Raw genomic sequence first — 18,708 nt, 5'->3', positions numbered from 1 at the left:
TTACTTTACGATCGTTTCATTTATTCTTGAGCTTATCAGGAAAAAAAAGAATGATTCCACTCTATTGTTATGTAAAATGACTAACAAACTCAAGTGGGAAACATTTCAGCGACTCTATCCAACAAATATTGAAATGAATGAATTTTCTTCCCCGAATTTCCATTCTTTTCAAGAAATTTATTATAATTGTATAGACCTCTAATTGGGAAATATGGTTTCTATTCAATTTTCACATGGCACTTCAACATTACAAGAAAGTGTTCTAATGATGTTGGTACATAAGGTAGATATAAGCTGCGCTGTTGGTTTTACTCTGTGTGTGTGTTTTCAATTTTCGAGTTACCTTATTAATTATCTAATTTAAAAAAACCCTGATGAGTCCAAAAATTACTCATCGTGAAAGACTTTAAAGACCCAGAAAATGCTTGAAAACGTTTTATCCAATCAGAATTGAATAGAAGCTCTTTAGAAAAATGAAAGATTTCGATCGTTACTACATTTAGTACGTCTCTAGAAGTTTCTGGGGAGTTAGAATTACACAAAACTCTATGAATACTCTCGATTTCCTCTACGTAGCTAACTTTAGGATAAAATTACTATTATACATTGCAATTTTTCTCAATTATTCAAGCTAAAGTGTTGATATAGTTCAGAGTTGTAGGAAACGGTTATAAAGAGCAGTAACAAGCTATCCAGTAACAGATTTATCCAAAAAATTTGTCCAAGTAGATTCGACAAATCTATTTATTTGAAGGCTTCTCATCATTTCCAAACGGTCTAAATTTACGATAGAAATATTATTATAAAGAAAAATGTTATACCATAATCAATGAAATTTAGTTCGAAATGACCTAAAAAATACAAGGAGGGGAAACAATATACTTAACATAATAGTTAAGGTTGATTAATATTTCATAGACTAAAAATAAATGCATGAAGAATGGAGACGAGCGGTTGAAGTTAATAATAATAATTTCAATGGTTGAGATCATGAGTCGATTGAAGCTAGACAACCGTGGAAAACTTAGAAGCACTGAACGTCCGTTTCGTCTTATTTTGGGAATCCTCGGCGGTATGCATCCACGACCTCGTCTCACGAGATTCGGACCCAGGACCTATCATTCTCGCTTGCGAGCACTTGACTGCTACACCATTGAAGTGGCTGGTATCCAATAGTGTTAATGTCTAACTTCAACTAATCCACGGAATTGAGCGACACATCCACCATTGTCATCAGTGAGTCACTATCTCACAACAGCCCCGGTTGACTCATGATCTCAACCATTGAAATTACTATAATATCCACAAAAACCCTTCTGTTATAAATAATAATAAAGAGACAATAAATAAAGACAAATTATTAACAAATTAGAGTGATAATCAAGATATCTATTTAATATAACATTTAAATTAACTTCTAGAGTAGAATGTCACTGGGACTATTTTTCTTTAAATTATCAACGAAAATGTAAAGATCATGTGACCATGACAACAAGAAGTATACTTCCTTTTTGTATATAAATGTCAAATTGGAAACTTGTGATGGTAATAGGCTTTAGAAAACAAAGTAAAAGTGGTTTACATTGTATGTTAATTATTTTGAATGGTCTTGAGACATCTACATTGTGTCCATTATCCATTAAATGTCTAGTGATTACACTCATGAATACTTTACTATTTTTCAGATACTGTTTATGCTGAATACGTTCCGAAAACCTTATAGATTCTCTTTTTTCAGTTTTTCCTATGTACTCACTTTCACAAATACATGTTAATTCGTAAATACATCAGTTTTCTTGCATTTGTCAATCATTGGAACTTGGTCAATTTTCCTATTAAGTTTTTTTAAAAGTATAAAACTAAATTATATTAGATGAGCATGGATAACTCTTCAAATGACTTGAAATCTTATTCAGTCAATCAGAAAATAGTAAGTATCAATGAATAATTAATAAAGTTAGTAACAGAATTTAGGCTATGGAATATAGAACTTAATCTAATGATTTGAGAGTAGAATTTGAGGTTTGAAATGTAGAGATGGATGATGGCTAGCAGGTATATCCAGCTGATGAGTCCCAAATCGGACGAAACTTACTTCCTGGATTTCACTTATAGCCACTATCCATCTTTGCTTATAATGCTTGTGACTTAAGGCAATATCGAGACAATCAACACAGTATGCACATATGCCAACAAGAGCCCGATCATTGTAATTCCTAAACATCAATCAGAAGATTCATACATACAATATGAAAATAGATAAACTGTAGAGTTTATACTTTAGGATCAGGTTTATTATTTGGATATGGAATTCAAAATTTGGCATTAGAATAAACATATTCGGTTGGAAATTTGCCGTTAGAACTATAATTTTCAGTACTGCTAAAGTAAGTGGTCAAATGATTACTTCAAATTTGTTAACAATGCTGAGATCTTACTAGAAATTCAATTTTTTTTCCTCATGAGCTTTGTCTTCAGCTAATTAATTACTATCGCTTTTAGTTTCGCTAAAATGTGTGTATATTTGGAGGTCATGTTTTCGTTACTTATACCATTTCGTTTTGTTTCTGTTTGCTCTGATTCGATTTTTGAAGTTTTCTGTCTTTTTTTTTGTCTTGTGTTAGCGATCAAGTTTTGTGTGCTAGTTGGTGTTATTGATTTACACAATAGGAACCCATAGTATTAGAGAAACCTAATCTTCTTAAGGCTTGTAATGAACTTGAAATATTAAGATACAATATAGACTAGACTGACGGTAAAATGCTATCTCAAACCCTAAATTCTAACCATAGATTTTAAGTTCTGAACTTTACATCACAAGACTAACTACTAACTCTAGATCCCGATACAAACTTTGATTTTAAATTATAAACTCTACATCTTGATTCCAAACTATAATATGAGCTCTGAAGCCGAATTCCTAAAGTATTTAATGATAATATTCATGATACAATTAACAAATAACACATTAGGAAGATTTGTTTTCACATCTGTAGACAATGTTCTATTTAGATCTAAGTCCCGTGACCTCGAGGCTGTATTGTATTTAAGCCCGGATTCACTGTTTTCTGTATTCAATTCTGAAAAAGAAAGTATTGACTATTTCACTACCCGACCATGTTAATTAAGATAAACCATAGGGATATATTTTAAATTATCCCTTTATCTAACTTGTATATCAACATACAGTACTCGATTATTTATATATATGCGTTTAAAGGTGTTAAAGTTTTATGTTTGCTCTCTCTTTGCTTGTACTCCTGTATAATCTCTATGTAAGTTTCATAAATTAATTCTCTACTGTTTTTTTTCGGGTTTCCTCTTCTCTGACAGACGTTGGTATCCCAATAGCACTGGAGGTAAACATCAAGTAAGCTAATATTTATCAATTTATTATGTATTTTGTCATCCTCTTTAGATGATCTTTTACATTAACTACTTATGAGTAGGTAAATACTAGTCTATTGAAATGTTTAGAATAATGATGTGTATTATTGACGTCACGAACCGAACCGAAGTTATATATTTGTTGCAAACTAGGATAGTTGTTTCGTTATATTATGGCATTGCTGAAGAGTGAACATCCATGACTTCATCGGGGATCGAATTCAGAATCCTAGGTCTTGAAGTGAGGACTTGACTACTAGACAATTGAATTTGAGTGTTGCACTTCGATCGATTCCAGATATTGTACCACCATCTTTCATTGTCTTCAGTAGGTAACTACCTCACATCCGACACAGTCTAATTCTACTGGTCATAAATATTTAATAGAACCTCGGTAATGAAATACATAAATTAGTCACATATACTAACATAATGATTATTTAATAATAACCACGTTACAAGATAGTTCCTCAATATTGCTTCAATTTTTGTCAGATGCTTACATAATTTATTCAGGAGAACTGTCAGGTGATGTTGCAATATAACCATACAAATTAAGTGATGTGTTTCAATTTTCTGTTCGAATAAATTAGTTTCTAAATAAAATAGTGACGAATGTTGAGCATGGGCTATTTGGTTATTCGAATCTGTAACAACAACAATCCCCTTCCATAAAACAAGACAATGGTTATACTACCCCCCCCCGCCCTAAGCGTATATATACCATTGGGCATTCATGATATATTGTAAACTCAATATATGATCAATACTCTGTTATGTCTTGAAGCCCTGCTGACCAAAATTACGTGTCAAATAACTAATCAGGATCCTAATTCAAATTTGGTCGATTTCACTTCTGCTATTTATTCTCGGGCTTGGTGTTTCTGACTTTGATAATTACACATCCAACCAGCACTATTGACCTCGATTCGAGAACCAAGTTCTTGTTAGTTGACTATTCGCTACCTCCTCTCTACACCCTGCTTCGAGTTAAAAAAGAAAGCAACCAGTCTCTGCTATATTTATATTTCTAAAAGACGTGATTTATATAAAGACATATCATACCTCTACATCGCACCATAAAATCAAAAATGTCAAAGTTGTACATAGACAAGCCAAATATGGTTGTGAATTGTGGAGACTGTGAGTAATAGACTGGGAACAGATTAAGAATGGTAAGTGGTACAACAATAGTTAGTCGGTCAAACAAAAGCTTATGATGAAAGCAATACCTACTTAGTAATTATGCAAAAAAATGATCAATAATGAGAATTAGAAAAACTAGTTCCAACTCGGATACTATTTGTTTCGTCACTAAAAAAATGTGTAAATACGATGTTGTGTTGTTGTTAAGTTTATTACTGTCGATCAACTTTATTGGATTAATTTTAATTTGGTTATTTATTCTCTGAAGAAGTGACTTACAATTAGTCACGAAACGTCAGAAAATCTAATTTTTCTACTCATTGGGTTATTACAAATATATTATTTATTCATTCTACATTGTTTGAATCCGCGAAATAAAAATATTCATTTACTTTTTTAAAAAAAATGATTTGATGCATCGATACTTTTCAGGGTTCCACAAAATCTACTCGTACTGATAGTGTAGCCATAGCTAATGAAACTGTTTCATCAAAAGTCACAACAGCATTAATACCAGGAATAGTCGATGCCTCAATTCCTATGGATACTCAATTAACAACTTCATTATCATCACCAACACATCCAATTATCTCGCATCAATCATTCACTACAGGGGGTGAATCGAATAATCCGTCTAATTCACCAAAATCAAATATCTCTCCTGAATTAAGTACATCATCATCAACATTTCATACAATTGGTGCCTCTAGTACAACTCCATCTCAGTCATCTCCTCTATTATCAGCTTTATTATTACCTGGGTTAAATCAAGAAACTTTTCAGAGTCGTAATTTAGCCTTGAATCAAGCTAATTTTATGAAAATAGATGAATCTGAAGGAGGAATGATCATTCCACCTGCTGGCAATTCAACAATAATGATATCAACTGACAATAGTTCTACAAATAATAATAATATTAATAATAATAATAATAATAATAATTCAATTACTTCATATTCATCATCAATAACGTCATCATCCTCATTGTATACAAATATTATGTCTTGTACAACAAGTCTACTTTCAAGCGATGTTTTCACAACCGACTACAACAACACTTCTATCATCACTGATTCTACTACTGATGATAATGATAATAATAATAATGATATGATGAATGCGTTTCTCAAAGATTCTCTTCCAACTGTTGCTATCACTTCTTATCCAACTGGCGTTGATGTTGTTCGAGTTGATGGTAGTAGTGGTGGTGCGGAAGGTGGGCAGCTTGACAAGATGTCGGCTATTAACAACAACATCCACAGCAATAATAATGTAGATTCGTTAAAGTCAGATATTGAAATGGTGAGGTGAGTTTCTCCGTTTCCTATGACTACTTACATCAGTAGTATTCAAATATTAGTGTTATTATGATTATTACTATTGTTTTAGAGAGTTTGCTAAGATTGTTGAACTTTCACAGTTTACATCACAAGTCGATCTTAATTAGAGAGCTATTGAAAACTAAGAAACAATGGACAATTGTCCCATCCTACTTGATGATGCCTTGGTAGTGATCATCCATTACTCTCGTTTGGGATTGAACCTCTAAACCTTTAGGTCTTATGACAAACACATGAATTTCGAATAATCTCTAGGTTCATCATCCAGTGGTCAACTATTCCGATAGGATCATTGAGGCGAGTCACTGAGGAGCCAAATACTAGGACGAAGCAGCCGTTCACTTTTCCTTAGTTTTAAATCATTTCCCCACTAATGATCAACTCGTAATGCAAGCTATAATATCATTATTATCACTATTGATAGTGGTAATAACCTCATTAATGGGAGTTTATACTGAGTGGAAAAAAAGTTAGTGATGATATGCGCAATCATACAATCAATAAGAAACATACTTTACTGCCAAATTCTCTGCAGTTTTAATATAATAAGAGATAATATATTCAGAAATGGATTAATTTCATATAGAGATTGTCATACGACTCATATCTACAGTAAGCTAATCTAATCGTCAAATGATAGTTTATGTTGTCTACTAGCCAACAAAGGACCTGACCATTCTGATGGGAGATTTCAACGCCAAGGTTGGAACGGACAACACTGGATATGAAGACATCATGGGACGACACAGACTGGGAGAAAGAAACGAAAATGGTGAGAGATTTGCAAATCTATGTGCCTTCAATAAGCTGGTCATAGGCGGCACCATATTCCCACATAAACGCATACACAAAACCACATGGACTTCACCGGATCGCTCTACACAAAACCAAATCGACCATATTTGCATCAACAAAACGTTCAGGAGGACTATAGAGGACGTGAGAACCAAGAGAGGAGCTGATATAGCATCAGATCATCACTTGCTGGTCGCAAAGATGAAATTGAAACTCAAGAAGCACTGGACAACTGGGCGGACAATATCACAAAAGTTCAATACGGCCTTTCTTCAGGATACTAACAAACTCAACAAATTCAAGATAGACCTCAGCAACAAGTTCCAGGCCTTTCATGATCTACTCAATGGAGAAGGAACTACTGTGGAGAGCAGCTGGAAGGGGATCAAAGAGGCAATCACTTCAACATGTCATGAGGTCCTGGGTCACAAGAAGCACCATCACAAGGAATGGATCACTGTTGATACACTGGATAAGATTCAAGAAAGGAGGAACAAGAAAGCAGCAATTAATACCAGTCGAACAAGAGCAGAAAAAGCCAAGGCACAAGCTGAATACACAGAAGTAAACAAACAAGTGAAGAGAAGCATTAGAACCGACAAACGTAAATATGTGGAAGGTCTATCAATGACGGCGGAAAAGGATGCAAGAGAAGGAAACATGAGACAATTGTATGACACGACAAAGAAACTCTCTGGAAATCGCCGCAAACCAGAACGACCAGTGAAAAGCAAGGAAGGCGAGGTAATCACCAACATTGAAGAGCAACAAAACAGGTGGGTAGAACACTTCAAAGAACTCTTGAATCGACCAGCTCCACTGAACCCACCCAACATCGAAGCAGCACCCGCGGACCTCCCAATCAATGTTGGCCCACCAACAATTGAAGAAATCAGCATGGCCATCAGACAAATCAAGAGTGGCAAAGCAGCAGGACCGGACAACATCCCAGCAGAGGCACTGAAAGCAGATGTAGCGGCAACTGCAAGGATACTCCACATTCTCTTCAATAAGATTTGGGATGAGGAACAAGTACCAACAGACTGGAAAGAAGGACTTCTGATCAAAATACCGAAGAAAGGCGATCTCAGAAAGTGTGATAACTACAGGGACATCACTCTTCTCTCAATACCGGGAAAAGTCTTCAACAGGGTATTGTTAAACAGGATGGAGGACTGCGTAGACGCCCAACTTCGTGACCAACAGACAGGATTCCGTAAGGATAGATCGTGTACAGACCAAATCACAACTCTACGGATCATTGTGGAACAATCAATTGAATGGAATTCATCACTCTACATCAACTTCATCGACTACGAAAAGGCATTTGATAGCGTGGACAGAACAACACTATGGAAACTTCTTCGACACTACGGCGTGCCTCAGAAGATAGTCAATATCATACAGAACTCATATGATGGATTACACTGCAAAATCGTGCATGGAGGACAGTTGACAAAGTCGTTCGAAGTGAAGACCGGTGTTAGGCAAGGTTGCTTACTCTTACCTTTTCTCTTTCTCCTGGTGATCGACTGGATCATGAAGACGTCAACGTCTGAAGGGAAGCGCGGGATACAATTGACATCTAAGATGCAGTTGGATGATCTAGACTTCGCAGACGATCTGGCCCTTCTATCCCAAACGCAACAACAGATGCAGGAGAAGACGAACAGTGTGGCAGCAGCCTCAGCAGCAGTAGGTCTCAATATACACAATGGGAAAAGCAGGATTCTCCGATACAACACAGAATGCACCAATCCAATCAAAATTGACGGAGAAGATTTGGAAGATGTAAAAACCTTTACGTATTTGGGCAGCATCATTGATGAACAGGGTGGATCTTATGCAGATGTGAAGGCGCGGATCGGCAAAGCAAGAGCATCATATTTACAACTGAGGAACATCTGGAACTCAAAGCAACTGTCAACCAACACCAAGGTCAGGATTTTCAATACAAATGTCAAGACAGTTCTACTGTATGGGGCAGAAACCTGGAGAACTACAAAAGCCATCATCCAGAAAATACAGGTGTTTATTAACAGTTGTCTACGCAAAATACTTCGGATCCGTTGGCCGGACACTATTAGCAACAACGTACTGTGGGAGAGAACAAACCAGATCTCAGTGGAGGAAGAAATCAGGAAGAAGCGCTGGAAGTGGATAGGACACACATTGAGGAAAGCACCCAACTGCGTCACAAGACAAGCCCTCACATGGAATCCTCAAGGCCAAAGGAAAAGAGGAAGACCAAAGGACACATTACGCCGAGAAATGGAGATAGACATGAGAAAAATGAACAAGAATTGGATGGAACTAGAAAAGAAGGCCCAGGACAGAGTGGGTTGGAGAATGCTGGTCAGCGGCCTATGCTTCATTGGGAGTAACAGGCGTAAGTAAGTAAGTAAGTAAGTAACTGATCTTGTCAGTTCATTATTAGAAAAGAATGACAGTTCAACTATACACATTATTGACTTTTTCTTATTGAGACTTCAAAACAATCCTAATGATTAATATTCATCACCTTTTTCTTTGTTAGGACGAGAAAAAGAGATTATGTGTGTATGTATGTATGTATGTATGTGTGTGTGTGTGTGTGTGGAGAACTTCTTAGGAAGGAAGGAAATTCCCATAAATCAGTATCCCAATGAAATGGCTTATTTAAGTATCGGTTTTTTTTTAACTTGTCGAAAGAAACAATTTTCATTGTTTTCCCCATAAATAGCATATCTAATGGGAACATTTCACTTGTAAAGTTGTACTATTAAAGTCAATAAACGATACTGTGTACCCAAGTGATAGTTTACTCATGAGACCGAGTCATTGATATAAGACCCTAATTCAACTGATATCAAAATGACAACATAACTGTCCTATAGAGTAGTTTTTCTTTAGACACTGAACTTTGTACCAAACAGATAATAAACACTTCTTTCATTTCAATTATGAACTCATTTAAATGCTCAGTTATTTGTTTAGCATTAGGGGTAAACAGTTTCTTATTTATATTTGTAGTGCTTCTGAATCAAAGATCATCTCTAGTGGTAGTATAATTGACTCGGAACAAATCACTGAACAAAGTCGAATAACAGAATTACCAGAGAAATCTTCGACGTCAACATCATTATTGCCAATGTCTACACTGAATGCAGAAGATTCAAGTTATACTACTACTATTAATAACAGTAATAATAATGATAATGGATCGGTGAATGATAATATAATTAAAACATCTGTAGATACAATTCCCATCGATATTAATAATACAAACAAAACCGCAATTGCACTAATAAACAATACTAATGAAGTGATTACAGTAATGACAACGGTGGCTACCACTGCTACTATTACTACTACTACTACTACTCTAAGCTGTGATCCAGATGAGGATGATGGTGAGGTGGAGAATAATAATGATTGTGGTGACGAGACTGTTACTACTACTGCTACTCGTAGTAGTAGTAATAATAATAATAATAAAAACAATACAATGACGAATTCAAGTTCACGAAAATGGCCATCTGTTCGGCTTGTACCTAATTTATTACGTCATCCTACAAAATATACAACAATCTAATTTTCAGTTTCACTATGAATAGAGAGGAAGAGAGAGATAGAGAGAGGAATAGACTACATCAGATATGTTACATCTTTGGAGTTGATATTGACATTGATCCCGATTTCTCCACCATATTCATTATTGAATCAATCGTCCGGATTGTGCAATCGAAGAAAAAAGAGTAAATTATTGTTCAATCATGTACGTAATGATAGACTACTATTGGTATCTTCAACTTCGAGTGATAATTGTCTTTTTTTGTCTTCTTTCAGAAATAAATAGTAATATTGTACATAGATTATGATGACTGTATGCTACTGTTTACGTTCTTCTCTTTTGAAAGTAAATTAACTGCCTTCCTTTGCCATCGTCATCTTATATTGTGTTTATTCGACAATATTTGTAATGTTATATTATTATTATTGTAGTGTTGATAGTAATAGTTATGTTGTATGGATGTATCTATACTTCTATATACTACTAATGGTACTATCTAGGTACATTTCAAATGAACGATCCTCCTAAGTTGCTGATAAAATTTGTTATTACTACTAATAAAAATGATAGTAGTAAAATTAGTATGAGTTATAATATCAGTGGTATTGGATCCCCCTGTCTATGCGCTTGAATTGTATTTATATTAATGATTAGGAAACTCTTAAATACAATGTACACTTTCTTCCAAATACACACACACACATCACTCCAAGTAGATAACCAACTTTTATTTTCACCCCATGTGGATAATAATAACTTGTACACATTTATGAGGAAATTCTTTGCAGTAATTATGATGGATTAGTACTATGCTCTTTCTCCCTCCCTCCCTCTCTAATACACACATACACAGACACATTTTAAAATATCTTCGAATTGTACGTGGTAATTAATGAACAGGTTTTCATTTTCAATGTCACAATGTGAATTTCTCTTTTTAAATTTCATGTAAATATTGGTTATTTCTTGCCAAAGTCTTGACATTTCTAATATCTCTTGTAGTTGTGTAACAAGTATACAAATTTTCAACTTTATAATGACAAGAAATATCTTTCTCTTCATAAATTACAATCATACTATCTGATCTATGCTTTTCTTCTCTTTTGGAAATTATCCTGCCTCACTATTGTGTACAACAAACTAACGGAGTAAACAATCAGTTTATCTTCTCTTTCTAAAAACGTCAACTGTAATTCTTGTTTTTCATAATAATTCCGCCTATAATTTCTAATGTATGGATGTATGTGTGAATGTAAGTAAGTAAGTAAGTGTAATGCCTTTTCACCCCTCCCCCTTCCGACCCCAAAAGAACCACAAGGTGCATATCACCAATTTTTCTACATCATCCTCTAAAGCATTTGTATTTTTGTCATGAAATAACAATAATAATAATAATAATAATACCATAGCTTCATGTGCCTACACATATATTCTCGTCTTACTTTCAAGATTTCATTCACGGTATCGAAACTTGCTTTTTCTTCTCGCTCTCGCTCTCTCCCTCATTCTCCTTGCAATATACTACTTATTAACTAGATTTTTAATAGTATCCATGTATGTTGTTTATTATCTTTTCAGTTTTTTTTATTAAAAAAATTGACTTTCCTCTCTTCTGTATCAAGATCTTATACGTATATAAACATAATGATTTGATTTATGGTTCATTGAAGTTGTGTTTTTTTTGTATAATGTCAAACTTCATTACACCCTGCTGCTACCTTATTTTCTATTTAAACAATGTATATTTGCATTATATATGTGTATGTGGTTTCAAAACCCTTATCTCTTCTTTTCTACTGTTTAGGCGAATTAAGAAAGATATCTAACACAATCACAAAAGTACATTTTCTTACAAACATACATATTAGTTGATACATCAATCACATATAGACGACTATACATACATATATACGTTTGTATCTGGTTGTTATTTTGTTTCACAAAGGAAATATAAACAAACCAATATGAGTGTAATCTTGAATCGACATGATATAACCAAGGACATTTTTATGAATATCAATAAACAGTTAAATCGGTTAATGAGTAGTATGTGTTAACTATCCCGGTTTTCCTTTATGAAAAAGAGAAACTGGTTCAGTTGATCATTTTGAACAATTCATTTTCTAATCAGTTTACACGAAAGGTACAAATGGTTATTGACAAAAAACAACAACAAAGGATCAATTCGATGCTATTTTATGCATCCAATAATATTTCATTTTACACTTATTATATAATTCCAACTATATACCCTAGTCATCGGAACTTTGTCTATCTGTAAATGTATTATAAGACAAGAAGATATCAACTGTCCACAGTAGGAATATAACAGTTTGTTTTGATAACTTCTTTATTCATATTGTTACTGTTTTTTTTTTTAGATCTCTGTTCGATGTGGTAAGAGGGTAAAATAATTATTTTTAGATGGTAACGTTCTACCTACCTCTTTTTTTTCTGTCATCATCCTCACCACAAACACTCCCCATTTCCATTGGTGTACATTTATATCACTTTTTAGGTTGTTTTAATCTTTTGTTTGCCCTCCCACCCCCACTTCAATGGATCATCTTTGAATCATTTATATCGTTCACTAGAAATTGATGAAAATGAACTAGAGCATAGTGACTATGATGAGGATACTTATAACAATTCTTATGGTGTGATAATCGTCAAGTCAATATTATGCTTTCACATGCATATACATATAGAGATAGTGGCAATCCATCAACTTACTGCAATATAACCACTTTTAATGAAATACGACAATAGGAACAATCTTAAATGAACAGAAAATAGATAGTAGTTAACAAATGTACACAAATAAAAGTTCTAACATCATAATAACGTGTCTTCTACATGTTCCAGGTTATTTGGTTACATATATCTGTCGGTATGAAAAAAAAAGAGGTTTTGATACACACATTCACGATCCCAATCAAACTCTCTTGCTTATCCCAGTGCATTTGTCGTTCTTCTCTTTTTTTTAAAAAAAAAAAATTGGTTGAAACAATTTTTGTGGTAATTATACTGTTATTATAACTCACTCTCTTTCTCTCAATTAACTCCTTACTTGTCCTACTCAGTTAGTCAGTCAATCAGAGTTTCTTTTTCTCTAATACGATTTGTTTGTTTATCAGTTTATTTTCGTTTTTTTATAATAAAGTAAAGAAAAGGGGGTTCTATTCGTTTTTATTTGCTTTTGGTCGGTTTCTTTTTCTCTTGGAACTTCATTGTCATCATCATCATCATCATTATCATCACTATCACGAAGAATAACAATAAAGATTCACGATTTCGCTGTGTTTGTGTTATTCTATTCAAGCATTGTTATTATTATCATTCAAATGTTTAGTTGTTATCATGTTAAATAAAATTATCCTGCCGTTAGTTATTGTTTAGTGACCAAATGGTTGTCTTTTTATATAGATTTGTTTGTTTATGTTCAGTGAATCAATAGTTGCAGATTAGTCACATGTACCCGAAGTTTGGTGATGATGACATCATTTATAGAAAAGATGGATTGTAGTGAGCGGTGGAATCCAGAATGTAGGTTTCAGCCTTCTTGAGACTTGTTAGCTGCTGAATGTAACTGCAAATATATTTCCTCTGTACAGGATGCATATTTACTAACCAAGATTGATTACAGTTCAGTATATTAACAACGGGATGGTTCATAAACCCTTAAGAATTAAATTAATATCATCATTTGTAATTCAAATGATTGAAATTAAATTTAGCCAGATAACCATTAAAAACCAGGAAGCATTGAACAGCCGTTTAGTTCCTAGTATGGACCTCCGCGTCGGTAAACATCTGCGAATCTACTAGGGGTTGGAACTATAATCCTCAGACCTGTTTGTGATCCCCTAACGTCTAAACCACTAAGTTGAGATCTAGTGGTTTCATTTCTTACCTCAGTCAGTTCCTAATATTGTTGTACTGTTATATTTTTCTCATTAGTAATGTCATTCTAATGTCCGATATGACTGCACTCAACTGGTTACACAGTTCCTCACCATAACTTTTTATTTAGTTTAATAAGAGCATAAAATCAACTACTAGAACACTAGTAATAAGAACATTAAGGTTGATTAATATATATCGTTAAGTAAAAAACCATCAAGCATTTCGGAAACGTAACTGTCGTCATTGGATAATAGTACTTATTAGTCTTCATTTATCGGTAAGAGTTATGTCGAACAATCTCAAAGGGGCTGTTGGTGTTTTTGAGGTTTAATAGTCTACGATCTACATCATACATTGATACTGTTTTGAAAGTGTTGTTTTCTATGAGCTAAGTGCTTTAGTAGTAAAACCTTTATTGTTTTCTTAGACAACATCATCCGCAACACAAATAATAGAGTAGTGAGCTGTTGGGATCTTTCTCGAAATAGAAATAATAGCTTATCCTGTCCACAATGAATTTGATTGGTTGTAATTAGTGTTTATGCTTTCTATTGTTTATCCCTGATCTGATCTTTCATCTTGTATTTATTTGTCATTCTTATTGGTCGATTAGCTTATTTCGGTTTCAATAGGCTTGTTGGATTACTGAGTGGTGTGCGTACCAAGCCCCTACAAATTGTCTATTTTTCTTTTAGTCATGATTGTTCACTATGTCATCATTAACCTAGTCTGATCAGTGTCTATAATTGTGTCTAATAGTCTGACGTACTTAGAGGTATGTTGTGGTGATTGATAACTATCTCATAAACGAAGACAGGAATTACCTTATCCAAAGAAATGTGTTTTTTTGTAGCTACTACAACTCATTTCGTATATTATATTTGACTTACTTCATTTGTCTTAGCCAACCTTGGTTTGGATAATATGAATTGCAGAGATTGTGGTATGATCGGTAATAGAAAGTGACTGAATTCGAAATTAAAATTTTTGGCTGTTGATTTACATAGCATGATTCTCCATAATGCGGATCTCGTTTCATAGTATAACATGATCTTCCATTGGACTAATCAGTATAAATAACTCGATCGATCGTTCTGTTCTAATTTTAAGTTGGTGTAACCATCTTATATGCCGTTAATTCAAGCCCCCAAATGTCCAATAACAGTAAACTCTGCACACCTATCGACATAATTTGTCCAAAATAATAAGGTAAAAGAATCAATTCAACCATTACACGAGTTCATCATGGACAATTGTGAAAAAAAAACTATAGATTCCGGAGCTCTGTACACAAAGAAGGAATCCTTTTTAAGCATAAAAACGATGGGCATATTGAAAACATAAACCAGTCAGTCTGATCAAAACGGCCTTTAAATCAAATATCCTTTTTACTCAAGGAGAAGTCATAAGGTGGATTGATGGATCGCTTTTATATACATTCAGTGAGAGTATTGTCCTGGCAAGTTGATTTATTATTTTTTAAAGAAATAGCGTATTGGGGTTTGTCCATTAGATCTGACTCCGAAAGTAAGCAATACCAAATTATACTAAACCAAGAATGCCGTTAAGTCATCTATCATTAAAATCTTTAGATAGAATTACTAAATGCAAATATTTATTGATTATTTTACTTCACATCAACTCTGGAAGTAAATTTTTCTAACATAAAAAACTGGGTTCGAGTCCCAGAGTGAACATCAACTCTGAGATCCAGGTGCATCCAGGCGATGAGTACCAAATAGGCTGATACGAGCGTCAAACTGGATTCCACTGCAAGCCACTATCCATCTTTACTTATAATGCTTGTGAATTAAGGCAATACGCATAGGATGCACATATGTCAATAAGAGACTCACCAACTGCAGTCCTAAACATCAATGCGAAAATTCAAGTAAACAATACCAAGTGAACTTTTATGCTAACTGTTTTATACAATACGACATATGGAGTGATCTTCATGTAATTTTATCGTATATATACATATAGAACTTTGATGAAGCGGCATTTGTGTTGAAGTGCCTTTATAATGTTTAATTTGAAGTGTAATTTCCTAGATTCACAAATAGTTTCTCCTGCTGTTTATTCAATACAACCTTCTTCAGTTCGTTTTTATAGGATGGATATTTGTACTTTTAAACTTCTGTATATGAATGGATGTCTACTACATCGTTTTTCGAGAGATTTTAAATTTAAGTAAGCTCTTTAAATTCATTTTATAAGTTTTCGGTCTCCAAATAACCACTGCCTCAAAACCTCTATGTTCTCCGATTTCGTATTCAAATTACCTTACACATGTTATACATATATGTTTATAATTATTATTGACAATTGCTGTTACTAGACACCAGTATTTCCTATCTCACACTATATCACATCTCGCTGTTACTGTAAACCCAATAATGTGTAGAAGGGAACTTGTCTCGATCTAGTTTAAGGTATTTACATGATCGGCTAACTAATTTAGCCTTAAGATTAGTAATATGGAGCTTCAACTTATGACTGAGTGGCCAACAACAAGGTCAGAATTTTCAATATAAATGTCAAGGTAGTTCTACTGTATGGAACGGAATCTTGGGGAACTACGAAAGCTATCATCCAGAAGATACAAATATTTATTAACAGTTGTCTACGTAAAATACTTCGGATCCGTTGACCAGACACTATCAGCAACAACGTTCTATGGGAGAGAACAAACCAGATTCCAGCGGAGGAAGAAATCAGGAAGAAGCGCTGAAAGTGGATAGGACACACATTGAGGAAAGCACCCAACTGCGACACAAGGCAAGCCCTCACATAGAATCCTCAAGGCCAAAGGAGGAGAGAAAGATCGAAGAACACATTACGCTGAGAAGTGAAGACAGATGTGAGAAGAATGAGCAACAATTGGATAGAACTGGAAAGGGAGGCCCAGGATAGAGTGGGTTACAGAATACTGGTCAGCGGCCTATGCTTCATTGGGAGTAACAGGCGTAAGTAAGTAAGTAAGACCTTGTTTCAGATCAATGGTAAAAGACATGATTAAATAGATGACTAATATGACCAGAACATACAAACAATAAGAAAAACACAATTATATCCAAACTAAGCATTATAATAGAAAAATGAAGGATAAAAGGTTATGTTTAAATAGCAATAATTGTAACGGAAGGAATACGTGGAAAATCCTTTCATAATGTTTCATCGAGCAGTAGTATCGTTATTTACTTGTTCTTTTTCCATATCTTTCATTTTAACTTTTTCTCAGGTCCCTTATAACCAAATTTTATGTTCTTCAGTTTTCATTGTCTTGGCTTTTATCGTTTGACTTTGGTCAAAAATTTACCCTTATTATTTGATTTTACTGTTGTATGTTGTCGAGCCATTGACAATAAGGTCGTTTTCAACCAAACTTAAAGTTATAGTGTGATTCATTTGATGATTGTCGACCTTTGACTGTCTACCGAAAATGGTTACTCAAATCCTTCCAGATAGGTATTTGATCCCATTTTGTTAGGAACATTCATATTGATTCTGAAGTACCAAACACTTACTTATAACCCATTCCTTTTGCTGTTTAGCATGTAATTTTGTTCCAGAAAGACCTTTGACTGTATAATACAGACTGTACCATGTGGAGGTATTTTTCACTTTTGATATCTCCACAAGTTTATTGCCTGTAACAATAAACAGCATGCAATCTGCCTGCTAAAACTTTTCAATAATACTCATCCTAACATACAATCTACTATGGAACACAAACAGAATGACATGTTCCACTTTCTTGATGTTTCTATGATACGTAGGAGAGACGGGACAGTCCAACGTTCGGTTTATCGAAAAAGTACTCGGAATGGCCTTTACCTGAATTTCAATAGTTTTTGTCCACTCAGTTACAAGAAGGCATTAGTTAAAACACTATTTTATAGGTCAGGAAGGATATGTGCCACTGACAAACTGGAAGAAGGATTGATGTACGTGGAAAATGCCTACGAGACAACTCTTGTGCACAAAAGTTTATTGACAAATATAAGAAGCCTAAAGAAAGTAATACTGAAGTAATTACGGTCAATAAAAAGCCAATAACTATAAATCTTAACTTCAGAGGTGATGATGTTGCAAACACAATCAACAGGAGACTGAATACTGCGCTAGCCAGAACTTATCCGGCAGCCGAACTTCTAATTATGTATAAAACAGCATGTTAAATAACTCAATCAAAGGTTGATAAGCATCCCTTTCATGTAACCGCCAATTGTATATATAAATTTACACGTGTCTGCCAAAGTAGCTACATTGGCCGAACAGAAAGGAGGGGATATTTTAGATTATGTGAACATGTTCCAAAAAGCCTCAGAACAAGAGAAATGAAGACTCCAAACAGTGCAATCACCAAACATCTCCTTGATACAGGACATCAGGTCGATACTCTGCAATCATTCAAGGTGATTAGTAAGCAGCCAAACTCCAGTCTTCTGAAGTTTGCTGAAGCCGTTGCCATCAGACGTCAAAAACCTGACCTATGTATTCAAAAGGAGACGGTTATTAATCTGTAGTGACTCACATTTATCACGAGAACACGACTGGTTTAATAAAAACAATTAT

At 34.3% G+C, this 18,708-nt stretch overlaps 1 protein-coding gene across 1 annotated transcript in view; it reads left to right on the top strand.

The window, feature by feature from the left end:
- FOXP1 (Forkhead box protein P1) overlaps nucleotides 1–14,127 on the top strand; it is a 103,254-nt gene extending 89,127 nt beyond the window's left edge. Inside the window, exons 8-10 of the mRNA XM_051208408.1 lie at nucleotides 3,334–3,370; nucleotides 4,966–5,840; nucleotides 9,681–14,127. Of these exons, the coding sequence (XP_051064303.1) occupies nucleotides 3,334–3,370; nucleotides 4,966–5,840; nucleotides 9,681–10,242 (1,474 nt within the window). The 3' untranslated portion in view covers nucleotides 10,243–14,127. The remainder of the gene's footprint in view (nucleotides 1–3,333; nucleotides 3,371–4,965; nucleotides 5,841–9,680) is intronic.
- The last annotated feature ends 4,581 nt before the right edge of the window (nucleotides 14,128–18,708 follow it).

The sequence above is a fragment of the Schistosoma haematobium genome, chromosome 7, assembly GCF_000699445.3.
Source record: "Schistosoma haematobium chromosome 7, whole genome shotgun sequence".
In the NCBI taxonomy this organism is placed as follows: domain Eukaryota; kingdom Metazoa; phylum Platyhelminthes; class Trematoda; order Strigeidida; family Schistosomatidae; genus Schistosoma; species Schistosoma haematobium.
The sequence above is the reverse complement of the archived record's forward strand: the minus strand, read 5'-3'. Positions and strand labels throughout refer to the sequence as shown.